Source organism: Lytechinus pictus, chromosome 11 (genome assembly GCF_037042905.1).
Source record: "Lytechinus pictus isolate F3 Inbred chromosome 11, Lp3.0, whole genome shotgun sequence".
NCBI classification, from domain to species: Eukaryota; Metazoa; Echinodermata; class Echinoidea; order Temnopleuroida; family Toxopneustidae; genus Lytechinus; species Lytechinus pictus.
In genome coordinates, this window is record NC_087255.1 from 13,966,255 (window position 1) to 13,991,771 (window position 25,517).

General features: G+C 36.0%; 1 protein-coding gene across 2 annotated transcripts in view; it reads left to right on the forward strand.

Moving 5' to 3' along the window:
• The first annotated feature begins 1,925 nt into the window (after nt 1–1,925).
• Nucleotides 1,926–25,517, forward strand: part of LOC129271821 (uncharacterized) — a 54,061-nt gene continuing 30,469 nt past the window's right edge. For both annotated transcript variants that reach the window (XM_064106827.1, XM_064106828.1), the window contains exons 1-13: nt 1,926–2,039; nt 2,575–2,673; nt 3,591–3,932; nt 4,281–4,379; nt 11,514–11,861; nt 12,162–12,260; nt 12,888–13,283; nt 13,771–13,869; nt 19,215–19,604; nt 20,327–20,425; nt 21,022–21,366; nt 22,447–22,548; nt 24,631–25,023. In XM_064106827.1, coding sequence (XP_063962897.1) covers nt 1,967–2,039; nt 2,575–2,673; nt 3,591–3,932; nt 4,281–4,379; nt 11,514–11,861; nt 12,162–12,260; nt 12,888–13,283; nt 13,771–13,869; nt 19,215–19,604; nt 20,327–20,425; nt 21,022–21,366; nt 22,447–22,548; nt 24,631–25,023 — 2,884 coding nt within the window. In that variant the 5' untranslated portion in view covers nt 1,926–1,966. The remainder of the gene's footprint in view (nt 2,040–2,574; nt 2,674–3,590; nt 3,933–4,280; nt 4,380–11,513; nt 11,862–12,161; nt 12,261–12,887; nt 13,284–13,770; nt 13,870–19,214; nt 19,605–20,326; nt 20,426–21,021; nt 21,367–22,446; nt 22,549–24,630; nt 25,024–25,517) is intronic.

Here is a 25,517-nt window from a genome sequence, read left to right on the forward strand (position 1 = left end):
GTTGCAAGACAACGTTGGAGCATTGTTGCTGGACAGCGCTGAACCAACGTTGTAAACATAGTTGGACTGGCGATGTATGCACGTTGCTTGCTGCTTCAACGTTGCAGCAACGCTGTTATTGATGACTCAGCCGACATTATACCAACGTTGGAGCATTGATGGTGGACAACGTTAAAATGACGTTGGAAATGTTGTTGGTCTGACGATGGGCGTGCACTTCTATCGATGATGCAACGTTGCTTACCAACGTTGTAGCAATGTTGTATTTGACTATTTAGCCAACATTGGATCAACGTTGCCAGACAAAGTTGGAACATTGTTGCTGGACAACGTTGAACTGACGTTGGAAATGTTGTTGGTCTGACGATGTATGCGCGTGCACTTCTATCGATGATGCAACGTTTGCCTGCCAACGTTGGGAAAAAAATTCCCAACGTTGATTCAACGTTTTTTCAACGCTGTATTGTTACCTGGGAGTAAGCACATATGATGACACAAAGGTGATTTTTTTCTGTGTTAGCTGTGCCATATATGAGTAAAAAGTATAAAGAAAAATGATAAAATTATGTACATCGAAATTAAGTTTGTTACCTAGATAACATTATTATGCAGACATTATTATAATTATTTGTACTGCCTCTGAACTTTTTAGGCATGTGAGATATTTTTGTACTTCCAAGTTTTATACTTTGACAATTTTTTAACCATTTTCATTTGAATGTTATGTGCAGATGTCGTATTCAGGAATATTATATATAGTTGCTATGAAAAATGTGTTGCTTAGCAACTGTTGCTACGCATGGTTGGAATGTTGCTTCATACATGTATGTAATTGTAAAATGGGCGCTTAGAAGTCAAAAGTTTTTAAACTGCAGATAACATCCCCAAAATGGTGGTTGCTAAGGTAAATATGTTACCAAGCAGCTGTTGCTATACAAGGAGGGATCAGGTTGGCAGCCCCTGCTAAAAATGTTCAGCCCTATTTACTCTACATGTTGGCCAAATTTCATGCTTCTACCATAATCTGAACAATTCTTGCTATTTTTTGCTCCGATCATCTAAAATATTATAACCGTCGATCTTGCTGCTTTCACCCAGTTGTGCAAATATCGGTTATCATCATAACTAGCAAAGGCATGTAAATAAGAGAAACATAAACACTACCAGCCTTCATAAAACCATAGTAAGAAGGCATGCACTAGATGCCACGTGTACCAGAAGCATTGAGTGATTGGATAACAGAGATGAGTGTCATTTTCACAAGTTGCAGTAACATTTAATTTTTAATGTGTCGACTCTAGTCTAGAACCTGGTCTTACAAATATTTGTGTAACATTTAAATTAAACTGAAATTGCGTTTGGTAGAAAATCCATTTAAATCAATAATTGCGATATGTAATTGATATGATTTACTCTACTTGTAAGTGCTGCGCTAACGGGTAAAAATTGCGTTTGATAAAAAAATCCCTTATAAATCAATAATTGCAATATGTAATTGATATGATTTACTCTCCTTGTAAGCCTTTACAAGGAGAGTAAATCATATCAATTACATATTGCAAACGCTTACGGCTAAGCCGTAGTGAAAAAATGGTGTGGTCAATGGACCACTTTCCAAACATATAAATAAGCAGCAATGTTAGTCGCAACGAGTCTTTGGCAGGTTATTATATGTGCCTTTCTCATCGTCTTAGATTATTCAACGACGTATCTGCAAGCAGGAGAGTCACATTCAATCTCCATACCAAGCAACTACACCAGACGATTTTATCACGCAACCTTTCTACAATCAAATAAAACGAATGGATTTCGAATCGTGTTCCAAGGATTCTATCTCCGTTCTACTAATCAAGTTCAAATAGGGAGAGGTACTGATCCGTCTGATCCACAATCTGTCATCACAACCATCAATGGATATAGATACTGCTGCCCTGTTGATGTCTATGAAGAGGCCAATGAGTTGTGGATGTCTGTCATTGGAGGACTGACTTACACCACTATCTTTATTGATGTTAATATCATTGCTATTGACCTAAGAAGTAAATATAAGATTTTATTTTGTATATATATATAACAGTGTATATGTATAAATATTTTGCTTTATTTATTGCTATTTATCATGACTTATTCTTGAACATTATATGAATGTGTAGAAAGAAAAAAAGGTCACCATCTACATGTTATATTTTTTTTTCAAAGAGCTAAAAAACTACCATTAAACTACTTACTATTCAAACAACCTATTCGTTGAATAGACTCCTTCAACTTGGTGTTCGTCCATTACATACACATTCTAACTACCATTTTGTACAATCACCATTTCGTCTAATAACCAGTTGGTTCAATAGCCATTTAGTCCATATACATTTGGTCTAATTTGACTACGTGTTAATTGGGCGAAATTAATGAAAAAATGGACATTAGACCAACTAGTTATGGGACGAAATGGTCATATACGAACCGGTGATTAGACGTAGTGACGATTGGACAAAAAAGGTTATTGAACCAAATGGTTGTTAGACGAAATTTTGATTTTGACCCCTTATTATATATGCATTCCTCCCTGTCTTGTAGAATCCTTTTATTGTCCAGTATCGAGCAGAAATATATCAGTAACCTTGGCATGTGATGGATATTATGACTGCGATTATTTCGAGGATGAATTATTTTGTAGTAAGTAATGGGAATCACTTCTTTGGATTATGTCCTTGTATTGACGTTTGCTGTTTCTTTTTCAGTGGGTTATTGAAATGATGATAAATTCAATTCAAGGAGTAGACAAACATAGAAGCATACATTGACTAATTATTCTGCCTTACATAATTGCAAATGTCAATCACCTATTCGAGTAATCAAAACTTTGTAATTCCCTCCAGTGCAGTGCACTTTTCCTATTACTGAATATTTATTTTGGAAGACATTATGATTGAATAGATTAAGCTGTAGATTGCTAGATTGTTAATATTTAATATATATTTTTTAGTATCGTAAAAGAAGCGACACATTCATGAATTCATAATTCATAATTAACATAAAGTTGAAATGATCATGCAGATGTTGACAATCATTTTTAGATTTATCATTGTTTTTATTATTTAAATTACTTTCACTTATTTTTGTAGTCGCTTATTTGCTTTATTTTGATATTTTGTAGATTACTTGTTTTTAGATCTCATCTCCGTCTCCATTATTGAAATTAAAGTTTATGGGGACTTGCCTTTTATATAAGCATTGCTTTTCTAATTTATCTTCTATATTTGTTACGAAATGTCGTTGAACTGTCTGTATTATTTTGAATATGGACTATTACTTCGATTATATTTTGTTAGTTTTGTTGAACGGAAATGAATAAATCTAAATCTAAATCTTTTTCTCACAGCTGTTCGAAAGTGATAATTGAGAGATTACGTTGAATTTAATCCTCTTCTCCGAAATCTCATGTGGGAAGATCAATAAGATTTAAACACTCTCTCGAGACGAGTGATTATCTTTCTATATTTAGTCAAGTCGAGATAGGAGCCATCACAAGATCGGACTTTTTTGACATTTATTTTTTTCTTCTCTTCTTTTCCGAAACAAATGCAATTTAGATAACACAGTTACATACCTCGAGGAAGGCCAATCGCATTCTATCAGCACGCCATCTTTCACAAAAGAATTCTACAATACAACCCTGTTGAAAGTAAATACTACAAATGGGTTTCGAATTGTGTTCCATCGTTTGTATAGTAATTCTTATGATGATGAAATCCGAATAGGGACGGGGAACGATCCATCTGATGTCCAGTCTATTGTTACTACTATCCATGGATATGCATACTACGCGGAAGATGTATACATAGATACCCATAAAATGTGGGTTGTTGTTATGGGATCGAAACAGTACAGTCATCTTGATCTGGACATTAGCATTACTGCCATCGATTTGTTTAGTGAGTATTTGAACTTCATTTAATTCCAATATAAATTGTTTTGTTGCTTAAGTTCTTGATAAAATGTAATAAGAATTACTTAACATTAATATGGATGACTCATTTAAAAAAAATTTCTCACGTTAATAGCTTCATATTACATATATATAATTTCACCAATATTTCCGTATTGCATGGTATTCTGATAATGTCTAAAGTAAAATCAAGTGTAATAATTCTATCGTTATTACAACAAGGTTTAGCAAAGTTAACCCGTAAAATAATGCATACTTGTAGATTGTGGTTAGCATCAGTTTGATAAGCGCCAAGATGGCCCGCAATCAGATATTCATTATTCTTCAATTTCAGTGTCCTTTCCTTGTACGTCGTCTTACATGAACGTGTCAGTGACGTTGGTTTGTGATGGATATTACGACTGCGATAATTATGAAGACGAATCATTATGCGGTAAGAAATACAATACAATAACATTACATTAGTATTGAGCTGATATTACATCAGTCACCAACGCATACACCCTAGGTGTCACGCGCGTAAAACATTCCCCATAGACTTGTGTGTTAAAATGGCACTTAAGAAAAATTCATAAAAAATAAATGTGAAATTAGAGGGTCGAATGTTTACTACCTTTGGATAGGATATATATCTAACATTCCATATCTGACCAGAGAATGGTATCGTAGCTAGCTCATTTTAAAAATAAATCGCCATTTATGAAGATAACTATGATGGGATCAAATTCATCACCTGAAACAGTAAAATAGCCCCAATTCTTCCGCCAGTCAAAAAATAGTTCCAAATCATTAATATATCTTCCCAATTTGGGCAAAGGAAGTTCAGTAGTTACCATTTCTAGAATCAGTGTTAGATTTTGAATCATATTCATATACTTTTGTCAATCAGCAATATTTAATTGAAAAATTTCGAATGGGTTGGGTCGAACGAATATCTTTAGCCCTCCTGATGTATTTAGGCTCATGGCACCCCTACCTACAAAACACAATCTCATTTTGCAATCACACCCACCGCAGACCCACATCACATCCACGCACACAAGCCCATCATAAACATCCTTTGATATGGCAGGGAAGTAAACCCTAACTTCCCTGGATATGGCATCTCCTCTTGATCTAGCCTTACATGTAATCTAGGCTGAGGCTGCAGCTATAAGAAACTGTTCGTAGTTTGTCGCATCAGGTGGGTGTTTCATAAAGCTGTTCGTAAGTTAAGAGCAACTTTAAGAACGACTGGTGAACCTTTTTCTTGTTGTAAATGGTATACACCAAAACATTCATTGGGCGATGGTTTAGCGCGTAAGAAAGGATCACCAGTCGTTCTTAAAGTACATAAGTTCATAAGTTCATTTATTTGTCTTCCAACTTTGAGTTTGAATACATGACAAACATACAAGTGTGTATGAAACAATAAGCAGAGTACATGATAAAAACATACAGGTATACATAAAACAGAGTATGCAGAAAACATTGTTTTTAAATACATTATACAGCCTAAGACAGAAAATAAATAATTTTGAAGGAAGACGAGGAGACCCAAGTGAAGCAATGCTTGTAAATTAAAGTTCCTCATTACGAATTCAAAGAACATTGGATAAACAACACAGAAATGGCAATATAATATAATATAATAACTAAAGAGAGAGGCGGGGAGAGAAGAGGGACACATTTATGTACAAAAGGGAAAAAAAGCTGACATGAGGACAGAGACCGCCAGGCCCGGGAAAGGGGGGGGGGGGTGAAACGAATTGATAATTTAGCATTAACTGATAAATAACACACGAAAAATAGGTCGCTCTTAATCTACGAACAGCTTTATGAAACGGCACCTAGATGATTCGTTTAATTTTTGTGCAAGCAAAGGCAATAGCCCCTGCCTCGACTATAGGCTTCTTTTGAACTCGCATGCATGTCTTACGAGAAAAACCAGCCACATCAGTCTTTCTTTCAAAGAATAAACCCCTTTACTCAACATGCCTAATAGCTACAACCACGTAAACTTCCGTCCTCCCTGTTTTATATGCAGACTGCCTTACTACATTTCTTACTATAACAAATTTCTTATGAAGTACACCCCCTCGTGTTAACTCAAGTCTGCCTTTCAAACGAACATATCCCTTTGCAACTCTCTACATCCATGCTCACGCACCCGCCCTATTTTACATCCCCTCGATATTTCCAAACACACAAAGGCCTACTCCTTTGAAATAGTTTACAACTCACCTCATCATCTCCTTTAAAATGTCAAACTTCTTTATTGTACACTGATGCACTCCCTCAAATACGCAAATCAATCGTAATCTACACCCACAACACTTGTCTGTCTCTAAGTTTAAAAAGAACTTAGGCCTATATACTATTCTATGTAGTATTCTACCCCGATCCCGCCGCACTTTCATTTGATTACACTATGACACTTGCAATGTTAAACAATCTCGCACGCACACACCCATACGTAAACTCACCCTCATTCACTATTCCATTAAAATGCACACATTCCATCCTAATATTTACACGCACACTTTTAAATTTCCTTTTAAACGCACATACTACTTTGAAATATTCTAAACTTACATTCTCATTTATTTTACACGCACATGCACACACTCTTACTACTTTTGAAATGCAGGAACCCACTGTAATAATCTACACCCACATAAACCACCCTCTCTTAATTCCTTTGAAACGCCCACAGCCCTTTGAATATTCTACACCAGTGTGCAAATACTCTCTGAAACGCACACCTTCCTTCGTCATGTTCGTGATATATAGGGGAAGGCGGGGTAAGTTGTGACACTTTTAGCATTTTGCATGTTAGAATTGATATGACTAATAATATTGTAGTAATAAGAACCTAGCCTTTAGATTTGTTTCTTGGGAAATATTTTTCACCTATATATAACATTCTACCCCCACACTGAAAGTCATTGTGACCTTTGAAAAAAAAACGATGTCAAATGGCTCAACTTGCCCCATCTATGGGGTACATTGTGCCACCTTCAGGGGTAAGTTGAGCCACAAAAACTGTGTACAAATGTATGCGGGAACAACCAGCATGTAATTTTTTTATTTAAAGCATTTTTACTTGCTAATTCTGTATGAATAGTATCATCCTCTAATAGTAAAAGAACTGTCAAGTGAATTTGCTCCTTTCTGCCTGCATATCAATGGCTTTTTAAGGTTTGTTTGTTTTTTATTATACATTACCATAATAATTACTATGGCTAAAATTACCCCAGTCCGAACTTAATGCGATATTTTTACATCCACACATTTCTTGTGAATCCGTCATGTAAAAGACTATGACAAGAATGAGAATCCATACCTGGACTAACAATATTGTTTAATTTCTTAATTAAAAGACGTGTGCGGGTAAAAAGCACTTATCAATTTTACACCCTTTTTTTACTTTTTGGGCTGAAATTTTTATTTTTCCCTAAAAAAAAAAAATTTTTGTTTCAAAGTTGAAAACATTTTGGTGGAGTTAAGGGTTATGAAATGGGTCATTAATACAAGACACCACCACAATGTCTGACTCATTCATTATTGGCCTGGGGGTGGTGGCTCAACTTGCCCCTATGCTAAACTAACCCCGCCTTCCCCTACATCCATACTGTCTCACACACCCTTTCTTAAAAAATAAGCAACCAAATTCTACACCCACACACCTCACTATTCTCTCAACTTAAGATCGCATGTACTCCTTTGAGAGTTCCTGCTCCCACTATCCCCCTCCTTTTTCTTCCTTTAAAACACACCCACAAACACACACACTTTTGTCATATTCTAGACCTGAGCTTGCTCCTTCTCTTCCCTTAATATACCAATACTCCTTCATAATATTTGTACACCCACATCTAATCTCTATTTTTTTAATGCACACACCCTTTGTAATATTCTACACCCATTTTCACCCATACACACTTCAACGTTGTATTGTATTGCAACCCTCACGCATACACTTCAACGTTTTGTCTCATTGCTACCCTCACGCACACGCTTCAACGTTGTATTGTATTGCTACCCTCTCGCGCACACTTCGACGTTGTATTGTATTAACAAGCTTTTGATTGTCTGCGACTGCAACGTAGTCCTAGATCACCGGAAGTGGTGACACCGCTCGTTCAGTATCACGTTCGTACATTGATGAGTTTCGATTTAAGTCGACGTACCCGTACCAGGCCACAGCATATACCAGCGTGATAGCGAGTGGGCCGTGGGCCGATGCTCGGCGGGAGAATCAGGCGTAACATCACGCTACGAACCAGTGGGGCGACTGTGGGTGCAACATTTGCACTCTTGCGCAAAAAGCCGAAAAACCACAGTTGTTTGGAAATAGAACATCAATTACCTATCGGATATGTAGTGTCTGAAAACAGGACACACTAAATGTAATGTAAAAGCTGGTAACAAGCAGTAATTTGCAGTTTACCAGCCCTGCTAAATCAACGAAACTCGACTGTTGATGCGGCTTCATTCATTTTTGCTAAGCTTGGATGACGTCATCATGTACGAACTAGCACTTGTTCGAGCACTATGACACCGAACGTCAAAACCCTCGAGTCACAGATTTTGGCAGTGAACGAGAAGGCTCGCCACAGATTACTTCGCGCATGCGCAGCGGTCCCAAAATTCCTTAATCTCGTACGTCCACATGGCTCGTCAAAGAAAACGAAAGGTCTCAATTGCTACCCGCAAGCACACACTTCAACGTTGCATTGTATTGCTACTCTCACGCATACACTTCAACGTTGCATTGTATTACTATCCTCACGCACACACTTTAACGTTATATTGTATTGCTACCCTCATGCACACACTTCAACGTTATATTGTATTGCTGACCTCACGCACACACTTCAACGTTATATTGTATTGCTACCTTCACGCACACACTTCAACGGTATATTGTATTGCTACCCTCACGCACACACTTCAACGTTATATTTTATTGCTACCCTCACGCACACATACGTAGGCGCAATTCGTATTAAACACACATATATTTTTTCTTATACTCTTCTTTAAAACGCACACACATACACTCTCTCTCTCTCTATCTCTTCCTTTAAATCACTTCCACTCCTTCATAACATTTTAGACACACACTCTTTCTCTACTTTTGAAACACCCAAACCCTACTGTAATCTTCAACAAATATGTCCCAAAGCATTTCTTTAAAACGCACATCCTCCGAAATATTCTAAACCCACACTCACACACACCCTCTTCCTTTAAAACACGCATACTCTTTTTTGTCTCGCCTGCATAGCAGAGCGAGACTATAGGCGCCGCTTTTCCGACGGCGGCGGCGGCGGCGGCGTCAACATCAAATCTTAACCTAAGGTTAAGTTTTTGGAATGACATCATAACTTAAAAAGTATATGGACCTAGTTCATGAAACTTGGACACAAGGTTAATCAAGTATTACTGAACATCCTGCCTGAGTTTCAGGTCACATGACCAAGGTCAAAGGTCATTTAGGGTCAATGAACTTAGACCATGTTGGGAAAATTATTTTCAAAATCTTAACCGAAGGTTAAGTTTTTGAAATGACATAACTTAGAAATTATATGGACCTAGTTCATGAAACTTGAGCATAAGGTTAATCAAGTATTAGTGAACATCCTGCTCGAGTTTCAGGTCACGTGACCAAGGTCAAAGGTCATTTAGGGTCAATGAACTTTGGTCAAGTTGGGGGTATTTGTTGAATTACTATCATAACTTTGAAAATTTATGGATCTAGTCCATGAAACTTGGACATAAGGTTAATCAAGTATTAGTGAACATCCTGCCTGAGTTTCAGGTCACATGACCAAGGTCAAAGGTCATTTAGGGTCAATGAACTTTGGCCAAGTTGGGGGTATTTGTTGAATTACCATCATAACTTTGAAAATTTATGGATTTAGTTCATGAAACTTAGACATTAGGTTAATCAAGTACCACTGAATATCCTGTGCGAGTTTCAGGTCACATGACCTGATGACCATGGTCAATGGTCATTTAAGGTCAATGAACTTTGGCCGTGTTGGGGGTATATGTTAAATTACCATCCTAACTCTGAAACCGGCGCCGCTTTTCCGACGGCGGCGGCGGCGGCGTCAACATCAAATCTTAACCTAAGGTTAAGTTTTTGAAATGACATCATAACTTAGAAAGTATATGGATCTAGTTCATAAAACTTGGACATAAGAGTAATCAAGCATCACTGAACATCCCCTGTGAGTTTCAGGTCACAAAACCAAGTCAAAGGTCAGTTAAGGTCAATAAACTTAGGCCATGTTGGGGTAATTGTTGAAGTGCCATCATAACTTTGAAAGTTTATGGATAGAGTAAATGAAATGTGGACATGGGTGTAGTTGACAGTCTTAAGTCTCTGTTCAAATGTCATTTATGGTCAATGAACGTGGTATTATGTCATTATATGAATGATGTTTTTGTTAATGATTATTTTATAGTAGTTTTCAAAGTTAGCACTGCTGCTATATTAAATTGCGTAATGCAGACGAGACTGCCAGAGGCGTTCCACTTGTTAATATCTCTACACCCACATTCCTCACATACGCTCTCTTCGTGTGAAACGTACTCCTTTGGAATATCATACTTCCATGGTGACCCATTCTCATGAACCCTCTTTTCCTTTTACTCATGCACTGCTTTGTTATATTTTGGACCTACGTTCACGACCTCTCTACCTATTATATTCCTTTGTCTGTTCTTCTATGTATAAGTATAATAGCACACAGTTCTTTGCAATATTCACCAGCACACTCTCTCTCACATACACACCAACCCAATATCTCCATCAGTTTGAAACACACACTCCAACGTTATGTTCTACTAGTATACTCATGCACACCCAAAACACACCCACCCACACACTATCTAGTTGAAAAGCACAAAGTCCTTATATTTACACCCACACACAGACATTCTCTTTAACGTACATATTCTTAACACACATACACACAAACATAATTTCCCGAAAAAGCACAAGGGCCTTTCCTATGGAATATTATAATAAACAAAACCTATTAAACAACACCCACCCTTTGTAATATTTTCCACGCACACACGCGCTACACACAACATTATACACGTTATACGGCCCACACACTAAATTGTGAATATATGTTTTGTGGAAAATAAACGGAAACTTTAAATGTCTTAAACCTTTTTTTTATTATTAATCCGATTTGGATTGATTTTTTAAAGTGTTATGCTTGTCTCATTTGCCTCTAATGAATCAAATCAACATTTTCTGGGGTGGACTTGACCTTACCGAGGCGTAAGTACATTCCAACCCACACCCCCTCTGTCATGTTTAGATCTTACAACTAACTGCAACCATAATCCCATTCTCTCTTGTCTATACTTATTGTAAAACATTACTATCTTGCCCAAAGTAAACCCAGATATACATGTACATGTTACTCTTTAACTGCGTAAGCTGTCATCAAATCGTAGGATTTATTACAGATGATATATTTTTTTGTGATCACATTTTTTTTAATGTTCCTTCTGCTACATTATTTTAAATTATTTTAAATGATTTAATTTTTCACAGAATATCCCGCAAGCTATCTACAACCAGGGGAGTCATATTTTATCTACCTCACCCACAACACAACGCGCAGACGATTATACAATACTCACTTTTTGCAAACAGATGCTATAAATGGATTCCAAATTATATTCAGGGATTTATATCTCAATTATGACGAACAAATCCAGATAGGAAAAGGTAATGATCCGTCTGATCTACAGTCTGTCATTACAACCATCAATGGATATAGACATTGCTGTCCCAATGATGTTTATGTAGAGAGCAGTGATATGTGGATTGTGATCATAGGAGGCATGGACTACTCAAATCTTGAACTGTATGCTGAAATAATATCTACTGATCTTTCCAGTAAGTGATTTTAAAATCATAACGTTTTGTGTCGATTTTCACTGATGCACTTAATCCATGAACGGCTTTTACAAGTATCATTTATAACATTCATGAAAACAATAATTAATAGAAGTGTTCTATTTCAGTATCAATTTATAAAAACTTGAACAATATTTCTAAATGTTTTTAAAGGCCTTGTTTGAAATTTCTCTTTACTCTAAAAGGCTAGCACAAACACAAGTTCACACTAAACCAGGCTGAATAAAGATTGCACAAGTGAATAACTGTTCATATTTCTTCTGTGTCATATTTTCATAGCTTTATATAGATGTTCGATTTCTGACAAATCTGTTCCAACATCAGCCCTCTGCGATGGATTTTACCACTGTGATCATTTTGAGGATGAATTAGCGTGCAGTAAGTATATACAGAATAAATATTCAGTACTGTTCCCCAAATGAAATGAACATGTCCTGCAATATTGTGAAAAATAGGCTAGACAAAGTCTTAACTTTGTCTTTCAAAGAGTTACGATTGATTCGGTCAACCTCAATTATATGGAAATCCATTATTGTCATAATTTTGTAAACAAAGAGAAGCAACTTAATTTTCAAGAATGCTATAAATGTATGAATATACATATCTAAAAAGTATTTTGAACAAAATGCATTTCAGATGTTGACATTGCTGGCTTTCCATAGTTGTGGTTAATCGGATCAATTTTAACTCTTAAGACAGGGCCCTGATGTGCGCTTCATTCCATTCCAAACACATTTCCAATATGGGGCATTTCTTAGCTTTGAGCCAGTCCAAAATTTTCGAGTGGAAAGCTTGTACGTTGTCGATAACTTGAAGACAGATTGCCCTCAACACGGTTATCTTGCCGAGCTTGAACAACTAGGCTCCACATTTTGCTTGATGGCCCTTTTAGCTAGAGTTTACAATTGGCAGTATGATCTGAGTCCCCCATGGGTACAAGCCTCGATCCAATATGAGAATATATAGCGGATCACTGATTGGAAATTATCTATTTCTTAACAATAGATCACTCGGCAAGGTTTTTAGCCTCTGGCCAGTCTACTTTCATCACCGCTTATTTCGTGGACAGCGGACATTTTGGTATATCTGTTCTAAGCACAAACGTGACTGCACTATTTCGACTCGAATTCCAGGAGGACCATCGTCAAAACAGTGAGGAAACAATTTTAATAGGAACCGGAAATGACGTCAAATCAGCCATTAGAACATTCCATGGAGATACTCCATACCATTCTGATATATACGTAGGATCAAATGTGATTTGGATTGCTATTGTTGGTCATAAGGACTACAACTACTACGGGAACTATCATGACTCTTATGAGAGTTATTATGACTCATATGACTATAGTTATGACAATAGTGACATCAATCTCAAGGTCACTGCAATTGACAGGTCTAGTAAGTATTTATGTTTTATGTTTATTTATATTTGCCATTAAAATATTTATGAAAATTATGATATAATCAGGTGGTTTGGGTAATTCAGTGAAGTCTTATTCTAAAACTATCCAGAAAAAAAAATGTCCGAAATGAACACAGTGAACTTAATCCTGTTAATTCCAGGTTTTAAGTTTTCGTTAACCATCGAAGACCATGATTGTCATAGATGATATTCCAGTCACATCCATTAAGTTCTTATTTCAATAATAAAAGGGCACATGGGTACTGGCAGGAAGTAATTCCTCAAATAAGCTGTGAGCGCCGGAATCGGTTGACTTTCTTGGCCGGGGTAATATAGGAGCGCCTTGAGCGCCTAACAAGGTGGATACGTGCGCTATACAAATCTTATATTAGTATTATATATATAATACAGAAAAAATATATGTATTCGTAAGTAATCCTAGATGTGATTTCTATTTTTTGTGTGTATTTACATTCACAATAGATCTACAGGAATGCGGAATGACTGGCCTGTCTTTCTCAAATAATGACCGATGTGATGAAGTATTTACGTGTCCAGACTTTGCCGATGAAGAAGAGTGCAGTGAGATTTTTTTTTTTTTTTCATTTTGAAGATGTAGGAACTACTTTACTGTCCACAAATAATTGATAATTGATAATGCGGGTGGATTTTTGGGCCCTTCTATATGCGACCATTCTAACTGCTCGCTCCGTCATATCAGACTGAAATAAACACCTGCCAAAATGTATTAAGTTGAAAACTTCAGAGATAAAATGTTCGAAGTACAATCTTAAAGAGGTAAAATTGAACTGGCAGAAATGTCTGAAGAAAGGTGTCCGGAAAGACCGAATGAATACTTGATATAAATGTGTAAGGGATATAACGTCAGATTTTGAAAATGGCAGACCGAGGGGGAAAAAAGGGTTACCCCCCCCCCCCCCCCCCTTCTGACCACGTTTACCTATACACTATTAAAAATGTTGGGCAGCGTACTGTCCCAACAACAATTGGTTAAAACTTTATCTAATTCTGGGTAGTTTTAAACCAATAATGTGTGCTTTGGGTGAAAGCTACACATTATTCGTTGAAAACTACCCAGGGTTGGATAATTTTTTAACCAATTGTTGTGTGGACAGTATGTTGCCCAACATTTTAAGAGTGTAACAATCTCACACCTAACTAAACCGTCTACTTCTGACAGGTTTACAACTGCATTTTTACCTCCTTAGAACTTAACCTCTAAACAATCTACATGTATTTACCCCTTCCTCCACAATCTTAGCCCTGACCAAGTTTACTTGTGATATTTTATTATTTTGATATTTAGACCTTTATTCATTTTTACCACTTATCAATAATTTTCTTTGTTGAACTGGTACAGCTTATGATCAAACAAAAATCCTATCTGACAGGCCAATCGGTCTATTTGGAAATATTAAGTTAGACTTACATTTGCTCTGGATTTCCCATATATTTATTTCAATAGATATGGTATAAGAATACTAAATTCATTAATTTCACCGATATTCCATCCACAAATTTCATTAGCTATATGAATTATTCCCGGTACTGATTTGATACTAGAAGGTTAATAGTCCTGTGTCTCCATCGAATTCTTCTATGCCCTCTTGATATAGTAAATTGTTTTTATTAGCTGCGTTTCCCTTTTCCTTCGAAGATCTTTTAACATCAGCTACCATCACTTCAATACTTTCAGCTGTCTTATGTAATTTCATTTGTTTGATTTAGAACAAATGGTAAATATATAATGCAAAAGATGTAAAAATGATATTTCATATCATTTCATTTATTTGACCATTTAAAATCAACATAGTACATGAACATCATAAAATAAGTATCATACAAATCAATTATTGACAAACAAGATAACAATTCAAAAATGGCCAGGACCCAAAACTGCTTGTAAACTGGGCCCTACATTAAAATACCTTTTAAAATATTAGTCTGTACACATACACACACCCATACACTCACGTACATACCCATCATAATACATGTACACACAGCAAACACATAGCTCGAGATCATAGAGAAAAATAGGAAAGGAAAGAGAGTGATACAAGCAAGTAAAAAAAAAATATATATATATATATATATAAAAATAAAAAAAAAACTTTAGAAGATGAAATAGATAAGTATCCTACTCAGCCATGGAAAACATTTTGATAAATGATAAATGATAAATAAATGATAAATCCATAATTTATTGTTCGAAATAGACATGAAATAAAATACTCCGAAAATTTGCTTTGCCCAATTGATCGTGGGCCCGGCAGCCGCTGTGCAGCGCCAGATCGACGAGGCTCTATCCCTTCAATCGTTGAACGCCAAACAGGGTAGCAGCAACTCCCATCTTTTAACGTATTTTGGTCTGACGCGGCCGGGGTTTGAACCCCCGACCTCCCGGTTGTGAGACGGACGCTCTACCAACTGAGCCAACACACCGGTTTATACAAGGCACCAGTACTACGAGAAATTTTAGAACAGACATAATCAATATGACATTTCCAATCAAGACACTCCTCGATGTAAATACCCAAGAAAAATATATTTTGCTTACGTTCAATAAAAACGTTGTCTATTTTAACAGATTCAATTGAATTAGGTATTTTTTTTCTTCTTATGAAAAATTACATATTTTGTCTTATCATTATTTAAAAACAGCTTATTACATTTAAACCAAACATTCAATTTATCTAATTCTTCATTTAAAAGGGAAACCAGTTGTAGTATGTTAGAATGTGAATGATACACGACAGTGTCATCTGCAAATAATGAAAAATTAAGTAATTTAGATGAATTGACAATATCATTGATATAAATAATAAAACGAAGCTGTCCAAGTACTGATCCCTGTGGTACTCCAATGTCAACATTCATATAATCAGATTCAACACCATCGCCCACCACATACTGTTTTCTATTAAGTAAATAATCAGAAAACCATTGGTGTGGAACACCACGAATACCATAATGATATAATCGAGAGAGAACAATACAGTTCCATGTCAAGATTGAGTTTATTTATAGTTCAGACATCACAATTTCCTCAAATCACTTGCAGACTGAATCCTTTTGCGAATTGTCCTTCCGTTTGTAGCTTTGACAAGAATTATTATCCGTCCATCTGATGACCAAGCAGCATCCAATCTTTCCATTTTGTTCAACTTCCTTTTTGGCTTCCTTCAGTAACAGTCGATTCGCCGCTGTGAGATCTTCTTCAATACCTTTTCTCTTTCCTCTCAGTCGTTTCCTATTCCTGATCATAAGATTCCGAGCGCGATAGGAGGTGAATTTCACGATGATGGGTCTTGGTGGGAGTGATTTTTCATCTGTAATGGGTTGACGTGGAGGACCAACTCGATGTGTACGGTCAATATCATCTGGTTTCAGATTGAGTTGAAGATCATGGTTTGCTAGATTCAGTGTCAGGGCATCTGTATCCTCCTGGGGCTGTTCTGGGATGCCGTAGAGTCTAACACAGTTCCGTCGAGAGTATTGTTCTGCGTCATTCAAATCTCGGTGAACAGTCCGGATGTCTTCTATGATATGTGATTGCTTCTCCTGGAGTTTATCTATGATGGAAGTCTTTTCTTTCACAATATGTTCAAGTGATAGGATTTTTCCTTCAGCTTTCTCCAACTTTTGCTTTGTAATGACATCAGTAAGTGATGCCTTAAACAGTTTTCTAAACTCCTGACTGTTGAAATACTCCTTTACTTCCTCGCCAATCTGCTCACAGTGGTCTTTAGGGCACTTTTCATCTGAAGAAGCCATATTTCTATCTGATTTTCTCAAATTGTAATTTGGCATGACTCTAATACACACAGGCGGAGGAAAAAATCAATGACCAGGGCACCTACTTCCTAATGAATAGTAATTCAAAGTCAAGTTATTCAGTTTGAGCACCTCTGTGTAAAAAAACAATGAATAGACCACTGGTACCTGGATAAGCTGAGATCAATAGGTGATTATATAGGCCTTATATGCTCACAATAGAGTCTATTGAAGAAGATGAAGAGGAATGCCCCATAGAAGTGCTGAGATCAATAGCAAAGAAAGCGTGCAGGAGCAAAACAAAAAAATCAGTATATGGGACCAGTTCTGAAAATCAGGGTCCAAAGCTAGGATGAAAACTCCAAAAGAAAACATATACTTTTTGCAATAAATTCATTATATCCTCATGTTGACTGCCCTTAAGTTGTATCCACAGATTTAGATAAACATATCCATCAGCATTCTAAGTTCAAAATAGCTCAATAAGTCACAAATAATGTCCAAAACAAGAGAGCAGATCAGCTATCACCTATCAGCAATCTATTTCCGTCCGATTCATATTTTCTACAGAGGGAATACACTCCATTAATTTATCAATATTGTTATAAATATTTTTACTTTTATAATTATTATTAAAATCTCCATGCTGATGTTTATTATTACATTACGATAATTATCATCACCAATGGTAGTATAGGTTTTCCCGTCCAATTTCGTCAAAATTTCAAACGATTTAATGATGTAATAGTTCAATTTTCAACTAATTTGAATGACCAATGAGATCAAAATTCAAATAGCCAAATACTTTATTCAATTTAATCCTATTGGCACGCGATTTCATGGTTATTTCATTTAAACAAGTATAAAGAACGATCAAATTCAAATAGCTGAAGAAGTGTTTTCAAATTCGCGCCGGTATCTTCCTTGCGAAGGTTTGGGAATTCAAAATCATTAATATGCAATCACTTTTATGATATGCACAGTGTTTTTCGTTGTTTTTTATTTACTTTTTTTGAATAATTATGGGAATGGGTTTTACTTCTAACTTGGATGTTTACCATTTTACTGAAATGTATCATCCATCTGAAAAAACATCATCGGAACAACAAGTCGTTTTTGTTCCACTTTCATAACTCTAGATCGTGGTCAATGCCATGTTTCCCATCCCTTCCCCACAACGATATAATTTACAATTATGTAAAATTAAAAAAAGAAGGAACAAGATGATGAAGAAAATACCTACCATTGGCATAGGTCATCCACCCACTCACTGGCGGATCCAGGGGGGGGGGGGGCACAGCCGACTCGTATCCGTGCCCCCCCCCCCCCTTTGAGAGCCACAATTAAAAAAATTTCGTGGCCCGTCCCTTACTCTTTGGTTAAAACCTTTTTTGCTCCTCAAATTCCTGGGGAAAATTCCCCCCCCCCCTTTGGTAAATCCTTGATCCGCCCCTGCCCCCACTCATTAATCACTAAAAGAATAACCGTTCACAACCATATCCTATATCCTATAAGTGTTTCATGAATTAAGTCTTTATCAAACATAATGGAATAAAATTATTCTAACTGAATGATCAGAAAAAATAGAAAGATAGGGTAAAGTTTGGAGACAAAAAGTATAACGTTATAAAAAAATGAACACAGAAACATGTTATATTAATTTGGACGTTTAAAGTGCAAATATATGTGCCGATTAATGAAATTGAAAATGGTATTTTGGGCGAAATTAAACGATCAGTTCGTCGTTGCGAAATTAAATGACAACTTTGGGCCATTAATTTGAACGAATTTCTCCCTAAATGGAATTTTTACCAAATTCAAAGGAATGATATAAAACGGAAGTAAATGCTGAAAAAATGAAAATGAACCATGTGTGCAGAGGTTTGACAAAATATTTCGAATTTGAAAGTCCTTTCATTAATTTAAATGCAACTCTGGTGAAATTGGACGGGAAAACCTATAGTATAGCTATTATTATTATTGCTATCTTTGTCACTATCAAATCTAATTACCGGTAATAGTATTGTTGTCATTATTGTGATTATTATTATTGTTATTGTTTTAATATTAGAGCCTATTATTATCATTATTATTGATATTATCATGTTTATTCTTCTCATATTCAACAGGTCATCCATCCATTTTTCTCCTTGAAAACGAAAATTACACAATAGCCTTTTCCGATATCAAAGCAGAGACCTACAATGTATCACTTTTTAGGGCCAATGCTTCAAATGGATTTCGAATAAGGCTTTTGGATATCTACCTTGATTGCTATAATTATTATAGTTATGGACAATGCGACGATGCTATCATTCAGATAGGCACCGGATATGGTAATGCTAACAGCCGATCGATCGTGAAAACACTTCGTGCTTTTACTTCTTTCGAGGACGATGTTCATGTGGATTCCAGTGAGATGTGGATATCAATAAGCGGTATTTGGAGATATGGCGCGTATGGCTCAAAAAACTTTTACGGCCGTGGCGAGATTGAAGTGAACACTGTCAGAATGAATAGTACGTATCGGAGGTTTAATGGCTATTGAAAATTGACATATTTTACTAGATAAAATGAACATGCAAGTCAATGAATATTTACAAATTGTCTTATGATATTCTTTTCACTATTTCAGGATTGTAACATATTACACATCAGCTATGAAAAGATTTACATGATATAAGAATTGTAGAAGGGGGAGGGGGGCTACAAAAACAAGGGCTAGAATTAAACAATTGTTCACATATGGCGACAATAGTAGAACAGTTGAACACAGAACGAGCGAGGATGGAAGTTAAACCAAATTTATCTGGACTATTTCAGACCAGGCTTTTACGGGGGGGGGGTATATGATCCCCCTTAAGATGTCGGCCGTAGATTGTGCGTTTGCAGCGAAAACATGCAAGTGCGTAGAGCCGGATATAGAATTTAAGACTATATAGTTAAATTAAGAAACGATAATTTTTTTTACATTCAAAATAAATATTTGAATATTTTCATAAATGTGTTTTTAGTGTATGTTTGTGCATTGAACTCACTTCAAGGGGGGAATGGGGGTTCAGATTGATTCCCCCTAGTTAGGCTTGAAGACAAAGAAGGGAATCGATATGTGAAAAGGAAACCTAGGAATACAGAAAAGTTGAAAATGTTCGATTTCTTATCTATAGTATTTTAGTAATAATTGCCGCTAGCTATTGTGTTGATTAAAATGTTTGTAATGACCTTTATCAATTTTACATAGGTCTGAGTTCCTGTGCCCACTCGAATCTGGTGATTTCTCAAGACGATATCTGCGACGGATTTTATCAATGCGATGATTATTCGGATGAAATATCTTGCGGTAAGTATTCAAGACATACTGAATGCTGTAAAAAAAAAAAATTTATAATCATTATAGTAATTATTATGCATGTTATTGAAACCATCATCGTTATTGTTCCTATCCCCATTTCTCCTTCTGCTTCTTTTTTTTTTCTTCTAGCTCTTCTCCTTCCTGCAATTCGCAATTCTTCCTCTACCCATCCTTCTTTATATTTTCTTTTAATTTATCCTCATCCTTCACATTCTTTTTTTTTTCATTAGTTGTCTTGTTTTTCGAATTACACTCAATTTTTTTTCGTATTTTAGATTTTCTACTCCTTATTTATCTTTGTCATTACAAGACGCATCTGCTTCATTGAGGTCTGCTCTTTGTCGATACAAAAAATACCAAAAGCTCTTCACTTTGTGCCTACCCTCATACATTGTATTCCGGGGGGGGGTACTCAAATTATTTTTTTGAGGGGGGTGTGCCTCATGAAACCCTGAAACGGGGGTCTAAGGAACCCCCGGGATTGTATTCCCCATAATGTTAATGTCATATACATAATCTAATAATGTTATTTAGTTATTTTTCCCCAAGTAGTAACTGATGTTGTTTTTGTTTGTATTTTAAAGATCATGCAGACGTAGTTCTGCATGAAGGAGAATCGTTTGGCATAAAGGTAAATGCTGCACGTAGATCATATAATACTACGATACTTCGAACGAATTCAACATTGGGATTCCGAGTGCATTTCGGCTCCTCCGACTACTGGGATGGGTACGGAGCTCATATTGCAATTGGTACACGTAACAACTCAAGTCCAATCTATGAATGGTCCTCGACCAGTAACTACTATTCTTTCTCCAATGACTATGATGTGTATGTGACGACGAATGAAATATGGACTGCCATCATTGGTGGTGTTTACCATGCGTATGGGTCTATGGAATTCAATGTCACTTCGGTTGATATACCAGGTAAGCAGTGTATCATTCTAGAATTCTTGCAATAATGATGATTATTATAAGGTATTTTAGTTTTGCATATATCCAACGTGTTGAATGCTCAAGGTGCTCATATACATCACCCCGGCCGAGCTAATAAGTTATCGATTCCGATGTTCACGGTGTTTTAAGAAATTGCTCGATAGTACCCTTCCACCTCACCTGGGTTGAGTGAAGGATTAACTTCTTGCAGCAATGAAATTGTAAGCTAAAAGTTTCAAACTCTTTTCATAAAGATGTTCTTACTTGTGGTCCTTCACGTCCTTTTCGAGGATAGACATTATTATTCGCATTAACTTTTACCTCGAGGGAATGATAATTATGTTTTGATACCTCTCAATGCGAAAAATGTATTTCGGCTCATTAGTCATTTACTTTTAAAGTTTAGTCAAAAAAAGAGAGAGAAAAAAAAGATTTGCACTCTGAACATGGCACGCACTCCCCTGCTTTCCAGGATGCAAAGTATATCTAACACGATAGTATTCAAAGTTCTTTCAAAAATGCAATGATAGCAATAATAATTGTGATCATCACGGTATTCCGTTAAGCAGTGATTAGAGCACAATTTAACAATTTCTTTAATTTTGAATCCTCCACTATTGATAACAACTAATCCAGTTCAAGTTCGATGATTTAACCGTCTTCGTACTTTTGGCATCAACATGAATTAACAAGTCGTATAATGTGTTAAATGGTTTACAATTTTAATGACCAATTTGGGTGTACAGTGATGATAACAATAATTATGATAATAATAATAATAATAATGATAATCATAATAATAGTAATAAAGATATATAATAATAACAATTATTGCATTAATATAGCGCTTCAAACTTTGTTTTCCTACATCACTACATTGAACTGCAAATGTTTGTAAGGGTGGGTATGTGGTTGGGTGTGTGTGTGTGAGAGAGAGCTCATACACATTGGTGTTTGTATGTTCATTAATAGCCTACCTGTCGGATCTATTAGAAAAAATATCTAGGCCTGTATAAAACAACGACGTTTAGTGATTTCAATGTCTCAATTAATTTTTGTCTCTCAAATCAGACTTGTATACCTGCCCGGGAAACTCCCATATCGGAATTCCTCAAAGTAGACTGTGTGATGGAAGGTATGACTGCAGCAATTATGAAGATGAATCGTCATGCAGTAAGTTCATACTTTTTTGTGGGATTTCTTTAGTGTAATATCTCTATATTGGTGTATTTACTGTATTTAATAGTCTGTAATCTCCTCAGAAGATACTCACCAGATTTTGATAAAAATTTTGGAGAGTATTTTGAAACATCGGGAACTATTATTTTAAATATTCATAAACGCCTGACTTTAAGTTTTGATTCGATTGCAATTTGAAAATGAAACTCACGTGACACAGGAGTGTGACTCTCGTGACAAGTATCATTCGGGACCACTGGCGGATGGAGGGGGGGGGCAGTGCCCCCATTTTTTGAGAAACAAAAACATATTGGTTAATGTCAATGTAATGTTATTTTCTTCAGGGACGCAATGTCGTTAATTTTTATTTAAAAACCTTTCTTTCTTTTTTTGCTGGTCAATTTTTTTCGGGGACGATCTATCCTTAATTTGGGGTTAAAAACCCTTTTTTTTGCTTATCAAATTATCCCTCGGAAATTGTGCACCCCTTTTGGAAAATCCTGGATCCGCACCCGTTTGGGACTATAAATTGAACAAATTATAACTTTATACAGCACCAAATTTCATTCAAACAGAATTATGGTAATTTGCATCCCATTATCTTTAAAACAAAGGAATTTTAAAATGAAGCTCTGATACATAATACTTAATGAAAATTTACGTACATGATAGGCCTTCATGTAAAGCAGCTATCCAGCAATGGCCTATGTGTGCGGGGGAGGTGGGCAGTGGCACTCGTGGGAGTGTTTTGGCAAAGGAAACTAGGTAGAAAGGAAAAATATCTTCAATTCAATCTTCTTAGCTAAAATTCATGCGCTCTTCATGATTAACCCATTCGGAGCGAATATTCAAGTGCAAGTATTCTCCAAACTTTCGACACAAACCTCACGTATTCGTCAGGGATACATAGGTCTGTTACTTCTTTGTCTCTTTTGTCTCATCTGTGTCCAACACGCGGAATGTAATATCGTTATATATATTTATAAATGTATATATATATATATATATATATATATATAAGATCAGGCAATATCTGTTATATTATATAGTCTATATGGATTCGCCATCAGAGATTGCATTCATCATCATTCTCGCTCTCTGATTAACCCAAAATTCTAGCTGCAGCTCTGTTCCATGTACGTCACAATAGAAAATTTTCGGAAAATACCTCAAACGTGTTTTTCATGCAATCGACGCGATAACACTAGCGCTCACATCAAATAAACTACTGTATATGTTGTGAAAGAAATCAATAAAGAGAACAAAAGGGATAATAGCTCTGGGAACTTTTGGGGACAGTCATTGAACTGTAATACTTCATCATTAAACGAGACCTAATTCCACATTGATTTTCCAGATATCGAGCGAGCGCTGCGATATGCGCTGTCATTTTTCGCGGATACAGGGAGCATATGCAGTTCTCTCTTGAGAGAACCTATCGGGCGGAGCATGCGCAGTGTTCTCCACGCAAGTTTACTTACTTTACTTACTCCAACGATGTTGTAGGACTAACCCTGTTATAACCCTGTTATCAAAGTAGAGATGTCCATTGCTGCTCTCCTTCAGACAAAATTACACAGATGCACTGCTTGTGTTGGCAGGGAGAGGTGGCAGGGTTATCGAGGACAGCTACAAATTCAATGAAAATATAGGGAGCTATATAAGAAAATTTTACGGAACTATTTTCAGCGATTTTTGTTTCCTTTTGAAATTATACTTTTCACATGATCTGATGATCTCGAATTGACCAATCGTTTATCTAGAATACTCATGAATATTCATGAGAGGGATATATATATATATATATATATATATATTTAGATGATTTACAAAATTAATCTTAAATTGCTTACTTTCTTGATAATCTTTATTAAATAATTCTAACTTCATAAACACATTGTTTTCTTCTTTCGTATTCACATGTTAAACGAAATTGGAAACGTTTATGAAACGCACAGAAGAAAGCGCAAGCCATTCTAATAAATTTAAGGTGTATTATGTTCTTGTTCAATACGTCAAATTTACCTGATGAAATTGCTATATTTACAATTAAACTTATTATTCTATTACCACTAGACGAATCTGCAATACTTATAAACAACGAGACGTTTTACTTTAGTGTCTACCCTTGGGACTACGATTATCAACGACTTTACAGAGATTGGCTCTTCGAAACGAACACTGGAAATGGCTTTCGTGTTGACCTGTATACATACGTGGAATGCTTTGACTATTACTGTGGACATGATGGAGTGTTCACTATTATTATTGGGACAGGAAAAGATTCAACCAACCAGGAGTCAGTTTTTCAAACATTCACTACCAAGACTACTCATTGGTGGTTCTATACGTATGAAGAGTTGTATGTTGAGAGCCAAGAAATATGGATTGTTTTTATTGGTCCGCAGTTTGTTGGAAATGGTGACTACGGCGAACTTAATTTAGACATAAATGCCGTTAACATGTCCGGTGAGTATTTAATTGGCATAAATTAGACTGATACAAGTGTATCATTTGAGCGATGGTTCCGTATCGCTAAAATATCTCGGGAAGGCCCGGGCTATTTGAATTTACCCCTCAAGCTCCTTCCACGCCTAGATCATTAAAATATATATAACTAAGGAGGCGTTCGTTCGTTTGTAAAAAATAAGTCAATGTAATAATCGCACTTTAAGGACCGTCATAAAGCCGAAGCGTGAATAATGATATAAATCTGAAAAAAATATTTTGAATAAATAATCCACCCATTCTTATATTTATAATCAAAATAATTATGACCAATATTTAACCCTAATTCTACATGCCTTAGCTTAGGCCAAGATAATTTGAAAGCCAAGAACTTGATATTTCATAATTTTACTTTAATAGCAAGTTTAGTGGGCCATTTAATTGTGGTCTGAGCGAGTTGTTCTGAGTGGGTAGGATAAAAAAGTTGAAATGAGGATTCATCTATCCGTAATGTT